This window comes from Neoarius graeffei, chromosome 15, assembly GCF_027579695.1.
Source record: "Neoarius graeffei isolate fNeoGra1 chromosome 15, fNeoGra1.pri, whole genome shotgun sequence".
NCBI lineage: Eukaryota > Metazoa > Chordata > Actinopteri > Siluriformes > Ariidae > Neoarius > Neoarius graeffei.
The window spans coordinates 1,466,996-1,476,415 of NC_083583.1; the positions used below are offsets into that span (position 1 = coordinate 1,466,996).

Below are 9,420 nucleotides of genomic sequence, written 5' to 3' on the forward strand. Positions count from 1 at the left end.
ATAAAAGTGTCGTGTGCAGAAGTACGGACATCTTGATATGTAGCACAGTTCAGCTGCGATGACGTTTTTCTCTCCCTGACAGAATAAACACCTCGAGTTACACACTCACTGACTGGTGTGTGACGGAGAGACGATGTTTCTCTGAGTGTTTGTGATTATCGTCTTCTGAAATCTGAGTAAGTTCAGTGAGAGCATTGAGCTTGTTTGTGTCGAGATGGAACGTTGCATAAAGCACGATCATGCTGAGGCTTTCACACTGACACTCATCCTGTTGCTCTCTCTCTCTCACACACACACGCACACACACACTGATTACACCGTACTGGGCTGTGAGTGAGGCCATGTTTTAGTGTATCGTGTATTGTGTGTGTGTGTGTGTGTGTGTGTGTGTGTGCGTGCGTGTGTAAATGCCAGTGCAGTTGGTCGGCCCCAGCATGTAAAGGGTGAAGCTTTTAGGCAATGAGCAGCAGGTGATCTAAGCTTTTTTTTCCCTCCTCCTCTGGAAGTCCTAATGCTCCTAAAAGCCACTCTGCCGCTGCGCCGCTGTAATTGGGCTTCAGTAGTTAATGTACTATTGACTGCATTACATGCTCCTGTGCATCCTCTCCCACTAATGCCATTTGCATCACCTTGTACATTTCCCCATACTGCTGCGCCGATGGCAGTTAAAAGCAATCCCGAGCCATGAATCATACAAGGGGGAACTTTTAGTGAGACGCACGTCCAGACCAGACAATTTACAGTTGAGTTAATTCGGGTACATTAGCGCACAACACGTATTCACAGAGAGCGCACAAATTTATGCCTCTTTTATTGGGTTTCAGATGGCTGAGTGAAAGGATGTGATATGAAATATCCATTTTCAAAACATAAATAATGGGTCTGAAGTGAAGGCCATTACTACATTGCATTACTAAAAATAAATAATAAAGTGGGCCCGGAGTGAGCGCTGCAGGAGAACAGCACATCTGGGTCAGGGAGCTTTTTATAGCGGATCAGAATCACAGTTTCACCTGATGAAGGAATCAGAGGAAATAAAGAAATCAGAGGAATCCGAGGCTACTTTTCACATTCAGAGGGAAAATTCAACACAGAGCACTTTTTCAGTTCTGATATAAATATTAATCCTGGAACAGAGGGAATGTTCTTCAGCAAGCCGGACAAAGGGCAAAGGTCAAGTCAGGGGTTCTTATTGCTCTCGGAGTTTGTTAACTCCCTCACTGTCTGCTCAGGTACTGATTACAGGAACCAGAACCTCTCTGTTTCTCTGCATCATGAGCACAGAACTGATGATTGAAGTTATTTTTATTATACACTCCTTATTAATATATCAGAGATTCGCACGTGACATGCTCATGATCTCTTCTGAAATGAATCAAGGTGAAACTCTCTCAGCCTGAGACGCTCCAGCTCTGCCTCATATCGGAGACGCGTGTGTGTGTGTGTGTGTGTGTGTGTGTGTGAGAGAGAGAGAGTGTGTGAGTGAGTGTGTTATAGATGAAACCTGAAACATGTTCTCTTCTGAGTCCAGTAAAATAAATAAGCCGCACGCGCTAGAGAGTCACTCCGCGGCACAAACCCTGAACCCGGACCGGACCGGACCGGACGGTACTCACCCTCTTCCTTGTCCAACACCATGGTCCTGAGGAATGAGGAGGAGTCCGGCTCAGGACGCGCTGCTCTCGGATCCAGCAGGGTTCTGTTCCTGTTCCTCCCTCTCTCTCTCTCTCTCTCTCTGTCTCTCGGTTTAAAATAAAATAATTAAAATGATTAGAGAAAAAGAGGGTCCGCGAGCTGCTGCAGGCTTCGCGCGTGAGCGCGCTGTGTGTGTGTGTGTGTGTGTGTGGTGCTGTTCCGTTTCAGTCACGTTCTGTAAGGTTCTGTTTGGTTCCCCGCTCGTGCACACACATCCGTGAAGTCGCCTAAACAGAAATAAAGAGCCCGAGGCAGCGCGCGCGCGTGACGGCTACATTCCGATCCGAGCAAAACCTCAAACTTCAGAAAACGGAAAACAAACAAACAAACAAGAAAAATAAAACAACCGAACCGAACCGGCTCCGGTGGAGGTGAAACGGTGTGTTTAACCAAAAGAACGGCAGAAAAAGGAGGGAGAAATAATAATAATAATAATAATAATAATAATGATGATGATGATGATAATCGGAGCGCGGGATCCCGGTGGTGTGACGGAGCGGCTGAAACACATCGCTCGCGCCTGCCGCCGTTCTGCCCCTTTCGCGCGCACAATTTATGCGCTCGGTGCTCCACGCGCTCACTCGAATAAATGCACGCAGGCGCGCAGGCGCACACACACTCACGCACGCAGGAAGGCGCGCGCACGGGGAGCGCAGGGGTGGAGGGAGTGTATGTGCGCGTGTGCGCGCGCGCTCGGTGTGTGCGTGTACGCGCTTTGCTCCCCCCCCCCCCCCTCTCTCTCTCTCTCTCTCTTTTTTCCCAGAGAAGCGCCGCGGATTCCCCTGTTAATTAAATCAATTCATTATGCTGCAGATCTGATTAGCGCGCGCCTTTCCTCCACCTCTTTGAATCAATTATTCAATACACAAACATAATTGCTTGTGCCAGAGGTGTCTAAGTATTAGCTTATTTAACTCCAAGGACACTAATTACCCCGAGGGCAGGGGAACTTTTCTCATTAATTCTGACAAAACACAAAGCACACCACGGCTAAGGGAAAAGTGTGTGTGTGTGTGTGTGTGTGTGTTTATATCTTGGTGATGACCGAATGTCCCCACAAGGACACAAATATCCAGCAGTTTTGGTTTGACGTTCTGGTAATAATAATAATAATAATAATAATAATAATAATAATAATAATAATAAATGTGTGTGTGTTAAATGTAAATATTGTTCAGGAATATTAATCATAAAATAGAATGAAAATAAAATATAGTGCTTAACCTTCCAGGTTACTGAGGTGTTGGACTGCATTAATTAGCTTCATCAGTCAAAGGTCCTCACAAGGATAGTCAGACGTGTGTGTGTGTGTGTGTGTGTGTGTGTGTGTGTGTGTGTGTGTGTGTGTGATGGTCATTACAGCATGTACAATAGATTTATGGAGTGATTTATGCAGTAAATGGGCTTGATGCCAGAGAAAACCTGATTTTGGGAGCAACAGCAGCAGCACAGCTGGGCCAAGTTCTGATGAGATACGAACATGCTCAGGTTGGGCTAATAGAATTGTTCGCTGTTATTTCCCTTATGAAAAAAAGTGTCACTGCTTCATGAAGACTCCTGAGCTCACTGCTTTCTCTCACCCCGAGGAGACTTTTCACCAATTAACCTGGAGAGATCCAACCCTGATGAAGCTCTAGAGGAGATGCAACAGTTACAGATGTGCTGTTCATCAGCAGGAAACGATCCGACATCTAATCTCTCATTACATTGGATAATCCGAAGTGCCATCTGTATTAATGCTAAACTTTTATTATAAAACAATACAAAGGTCCACATCGGTGCTTCAGACCACAGGATCTATCTTTATTGTCCAGTTTCACATCTTCACCTGAATGTTGGATTTGTGTTCAAATTCCTGGCTTTAATCTGGTTCAGAAAGGGAAGTGCTGATGTTGGAGTTTTTTTCATGCAGAGTTCAATCAGTTTAATGAAATACAACAACATAAGAATTTATTTTTCTTTACTTTTCTCACTGCATCAGATTTGACTCTTATGTGAGGAAACACTTCTAAAACCTTTCTAAATGAAGTACATACACACAAAGCCACGCCCCCTGGAGATCAGCTAGGGTTATGACATCACTTTCACGTGACGTACTAAGCCACTTTGTTTATTGTTTATTCTCAGTTCATTGTGCCTTCAGTCATTATGGTTTTTGAAGCACATTGTGTGGGGTTTTTTTGGCTCATGCACTGAAATGTGGGCGGAGTGAAAGGCATTGTGGGCGTGTCTGTAAACAGACTGACAGGATACTTACATACAGGACACACAGACAAATAATTTTGACCATTAGACATTTAAAGCAATCGGTGTTTACTGCAGTGTGAAGTGGATCGTGGGACGTTTTTGTTTATTTTTAAAGTGTTGTTATACCAATGATGCTATGCTAACTCTAGCTAGCTATTAGCGATCACATTGGGCAGAGCTGTGTTTGTGCTCCTGTTCCTGCTCTCAGTAAAACTACAACAGGTCTCTTTTTCCATAGTTGTCTAAGTGATAGCTGGCCACACCCAGATATCAGTATAGAATTCACAGTCTGTATAAAAACCTCATATTTTTTAATCGCAGCTTGAGGATGTAGCAGCATAAACACTGAAAGATGTTCCACTGCCTGTGAGTGCATTAGTGTTGGGTCTTTGTTCTCTTCCAAATATCTTTTTGTTTATGATTCTGAAAAATTAGCAGCGTTTTATTGAGAATACACACCTCCTGACCTCGAAGAGAATGTTAATGAAACAGGAATGTCGTGCAATTGTGGACATTTTCTGAATATTCTGCATCACGACTGTGTGGTTTGTGACTGAGAGATGAAGCGCACTGAAATACGGTACGTTATGGGATTTGAACTGTTTGGTTCGCGCTGGAGTCGTGTGCTGTTGTGTGCTGATGTTCTGCCGTTGTCGTGTGATGAGATCACTCCATCCCAGTGATCCTCAGCTCTGGCTCTGCCTGCGTCCCGACGCCAGCTGGGAGAGCAGACCACACGTCGGAGAGTTAATTAAAATTCGGTTCTGATTGGGCATTAAGCAGCTTCGTCTATTTACTCACATGCAGCTAGCACTAAAATCCATGGCACAGTAATTAACCTCGCCTAATCAGATCTCAGAGCCGTGTTGTGTTCCCATTCATCCTCAGGCAAACAATCAGCGGGATGGAGGACGAACCCGAGCCTCTCCTACATTTCATAACGGTTAAGCTGATTATAAACCAATATCAAACTCGGCCTGTTTTTCCATGACGTGTTCGAGAGAAAGTGCTGCTTTATGGTTGTGGGATCTGATTTGAAGAGGCTCGTAAACGGTTTAAAATCAGACTAAATGACATGAACGCCAATTACAAGTTCATTTTGAGTGGCTTTTTCCCCTCACTCAGGATGATCATTTTCACTGTTTTCATGATTCTTCATTTTATAAAATGATCTACAGCAGAACGAAAGAAAAGGGTTTATTATTTACTTCATATCATATTTAATACTAAAATCATCTTGTATGTTTTTATGACATGAAAAAACTCAGACATGCAGTGAGCTGCGAACAACACCAGATTTTCTTTCATCTTTCTTTCTTTTTTTGCTTGTGTCTTGTAGAAGTCGGTGGTGGTGGTGGTGGATCAGGAGTCTATCCGTGTGTGAGGTGGGAATTCTCCTCGGATTGTACACGGGTCCTTCGCTAGTCTTTCATTATCTCAGTTGTCTGATGTTGTTGGTTTATTGGTGTGAGCTGAGTAGCTCCTCCTAGTGGTGGGAACGAGCAGCAGCGTCACTCTGCCTTGTGACTCGAGGTGGGAAAGGCCGAGCGAGTCAGCGACTCCTCAGTGTTCTTCACTTTAACATGGCTCTCTCTCTCTCTGAGTCTTACAGAAGTGCCCTCAGCTTTAGTGAGCCTTTACAGTGCACTTTATTCCTCTGGGACCAGACAGAAAATAGGTACGTGTATAGGAGGAGGGGTGAAGGATGAATCCCAAACATTTAATCCACCTTTAATCCCAGTCATTAGGAATTAGACATGCAGAGCTGTCCAGCCATGCCTCTAAATTACAATCAAACGCTTACCAATTACACAAATTATTGACGGTAGATTCTCTTTTCAACTGTAAATTAAGGCTATTAGGAAGGGCTTCTTTTTTAATGCAAAAGTGACTAATTAACCAACGACTGGGAAATCTGCAGCCCAGATATCAAGAAAGTGTTCGCCGCACATTGCAGGAACACAAGGGAACCAATTAGTTTAATTATCAAAACAGCTAATTAAAATTGCACAGTTCCTAATTAGTTCTTTGCTTTTGCCTCTAACTGACAGCATGGAGATAAATGGGCTGCTGGTGGAAGGAGAGAGAGAGGGAGAGAGAGAGAGAGAAACAGAAGAAACTTTGGTGGAATATTTATGCTGACTTTATCTCAGTCTGTGTGGCAGCCCTTGAAAGTGGAAAATTAATGACCTTAATTCCCAAACTATTTTCCGTTGAATGGCGCTCCCTCCACGCTCCTGGTGCATGCTCCTTTGTACGGGGCCCGCCACCCTGCCAACTCCTGGAACGGGAAGAAAAGGAGGACTTAGGGGTGGGAAGGAGGCACGGATTCTCCTCCTAAAGTGACAGCTCCAGACTAACAATAGCCTGAGATGAAAGACTGGAGCAGATGCAGTCACAGGGAGCGATGCATCATGGGAGCACAACTCTACTGCACTTTCTTTCTGTCATCTTTCCTGAGCACTAATTTGTCCCGTGAAAACAGGGGGTCCTGTTGGGACACAGATAAAAGGCAGCTGATGAAAGAGAAATGAGCTTTTAAGATTTCAGTTCGGTTGCCAGATTGTGCATTTAAACCTCCAGAAGCATAATTGTTCATTTAGTCATAACGCTCGAAAAACGTGAGTTTCCCTGGAAACAAAATGAAAAAAAAAAAAACAGCAGAGCTGCAAATATTAATTGTAATATTATTACAGTACAAGTTTTTTTTTTTCCACTGACACACCAACTTTACTTCAGACGACGTTGTAGATTTAAATTTTTAGCGTAAGAGCTGCTACTGTAATTATAAAGACTGTCGTGCTGATCATCTCAGGACTCTTCTTCACAATGTTCTCACACTGAGGATCCTGCGTGCACACACACACACACACACACACAGAGGGCTGTGTGTCTTCACTCTTCATGCTACACTGAGTTTTTCCTCAATGCCGTCACCTCTGACCTGTTTATTTATCAGGATTTAAATCTACATTTGGATTTCTATGAAGCTGTTTCATGACATTCTGCTTGTTAAAAGCTCCAAATAAATAAAAAAGAATGAATTGAATTGAAGTAAACTCTGGAGGTCCAGCGGTTCACACGCTGCACTTTGGCCTGCGCGTCTCTCCAGTTTAGCTTTGTTCAAATGTAATCCTGAACAGTCTCCTGTCACAGCTATGACGCTACACTTCGCATTAGCAGATAACCATCGACTAATCAGTTTACACCGGGCCTGCGTTAACATGTAAATTACATTAATGTCCAAATTATGCATTGTGTGAGGAAGCGAGGCAGTGAGGCAGTGAGGCTGGTCTCCTGGATGCATAATGGACACATCCCCTCTTTCATTTAGAGTCTCTTCGGTTTGGTGTTAATGTACTGGGATTCGTCCAGGCCTGGTCTTCATCAGGAGCCGTACGTCACTCAGAGACGTCACCACACACTCCGAGGCTTAAATTAGAATCAGAAGAGCTGGTTTTAGCAGAGCGCCTCGAAAAGGCTGCAGTAATAACAACAACAACAACAATAATAATAATAATAATAATAATAATAACGTGAAGGGTTTTTGTCTCACACTTATTTGTGAACAAAGACGTTTCAGCTCACTGCATTATTATTATTATTATTATTATTATTATTATTATTATTATTTCAGATGGAAAGTTGCACACAGCATTAATTTGACTGTAATCCCGGAGATTGCCTGAAGAGCTTTTAGTAACAATGTACAGACTGTTGTTTATCTGAACGTCTCTCGTCCCCAGTGCTCTCGAGCTCCTGCCCTCAGGAACTCACTGCCCATGACTAACAGAGACGACTTTCTCAGCTAATTGATTGTCCTCGGTTTTATTTATGGAATGGTGCTAATTAGAGGCCAGAATAATGTACGCCATTCATTACTACCTGCGTACCGCTATGGATTTCACAGCTTTGTTTGAGACTCGCCACCATTAGGACCAAACAAAAGGCAGGAATTTATTAGCCTGACTCTGAGTAAATACTCAGGGAGAGCTGGCGTGCCTTTAAACGAGAACACAGTCCTCTAAAACTTTTTTCTTTCTTTCTTTCTTTTTCTTTTTTGCATTGCTCAGTGACTTCATTTGCTAAGCAGAATATATTTTTTAAAGAGAAGCAGTATAAATTTAATTTTAATTGTTTTGTACACACACCAGTGAAAGGGAACTGATTGGATACAGTTCACAGACAATATATTAATACGTTATTTTCATATGTTAATTGCTTTGCATAATCTTTCCCCGCGTCTGGTTTTCAGAGTTCCCGGCACTGAGAAGCCTCCGATTTACATAAACTCGTCTCCTCTGAACATTAAATAATAATGTGTCTGTGAGTCGAAGGTGTGTTCTGTTCTTTATAATTTATACGCCAGCTGTTTCAGTGCTTTCGAGTCCATTTGCCTCCCTGCCTGCATTTAATGAAATCTTGTTACTGGAGAATTGACTGGAGCTGAATTGAGATTTTAATCCCATTGACGTTCCGGTCATGGAAATGCACACTGGTGGGAATGCTGAAATGGAGGGACGCTGTAATCAGGAGACACTTGTACTCGGCTCTCCCTACAATAATGAATCTCATCAAAAGCTCCGGGCCGAGCCGCATGTGACAGTCTCGAATTTCAAGGTTTTTGACCATCCCCATTTGAGGCATTCCTCAGGGAGAGTGTGATTACTCAAGTTTAGCAGTTTATTGCCTCATCTTTCAATAGTCACTGAAGCACAAAATTCTCATATAGGTCGCTCCCTTTTTTCCCTCCTACATGAAGAGGAAGCCAATAGACTGCAGAACAGCTGGTGATATCCATGAGGAGCACTGAGAGAACATTAATGTGAGGAACAGGGTTTTTATCAGGTTCTCACTCTGATCACCAGTGCTGTTATGAGCTGGACTCATTTACTTTAATCCAGTTTATACTGTAAGATTTTCAGCCTGGTGTCACATCGTAGATGAATTCTTCAGTCATGAGTTGAGGTCTGGGCGGCACGGTGGTGTAGTGGTTAGCGCTGTCGCCTCACAGCAAGAAGGTCCGGGTTCGAGCCCCGTGGCCAGCGAGGGCCTTTCTGTGCGGAGTTTGCATGTTCTCCCCGTGTCCGCGTGGGTTTCCTCCGGGTGCTCCGGTTTCCCCCACAGTCCAAAGACATGCAGGTTAGGTTAACTGGTGACTCTAAATTGAGCGTAGGTGTGAATGTGAGTGTGAATGGTTGTCTGTGTCTATGTGTCAGCCCTGTGATGACCTGGCGACTTGTCCAGGGTGAACCCCGCCTTTCACCCGTAGTCAGCTGGGATAGGCTCCAGCTTGCCTGCGACCCTGTAGAACAGGATAAAGCGGCTACAGATAATGAGATGAGATGAGTTGAGGTCTGCGGGGTAGATCACATAACATGATGTGATTTAGCGTTACTGTGACCAAACATGGCCAAGTTGTATCAGTGTCAGAAAGTTCTAAAATCCACCGATAGGGGGACGATAAACTGGCAGGAC

At 43.8% G+C, this 9,420-nt stretch overlaps 1 protein-coding gene across 1 annotated transcript in view; it reads right to left on the reverse strand.

The window, feature by feature from the left end:
• lmo1 (LIM domain only 1) overlaps positions 1-2,226 on the reverse strand; it is a 68,326-nt gene extending 66,100 nt beyond the window's left edge. The window contains exon 1 of the mRNA XM_060940393.1: positions 1,617-2,226. Within this exon, the coding sequence (XP_060796376.1) occupies positions 1,617-1,638 (22 nt within the window). The 5' untranslated portion in view covers positions 1,639-2,226. The remainder of the gene's footprint in view (positions 1-1,616) is intronic.
• Between the last annotated feature and the right edge of the window lie 7,194 nt (positions 2,227-9,420).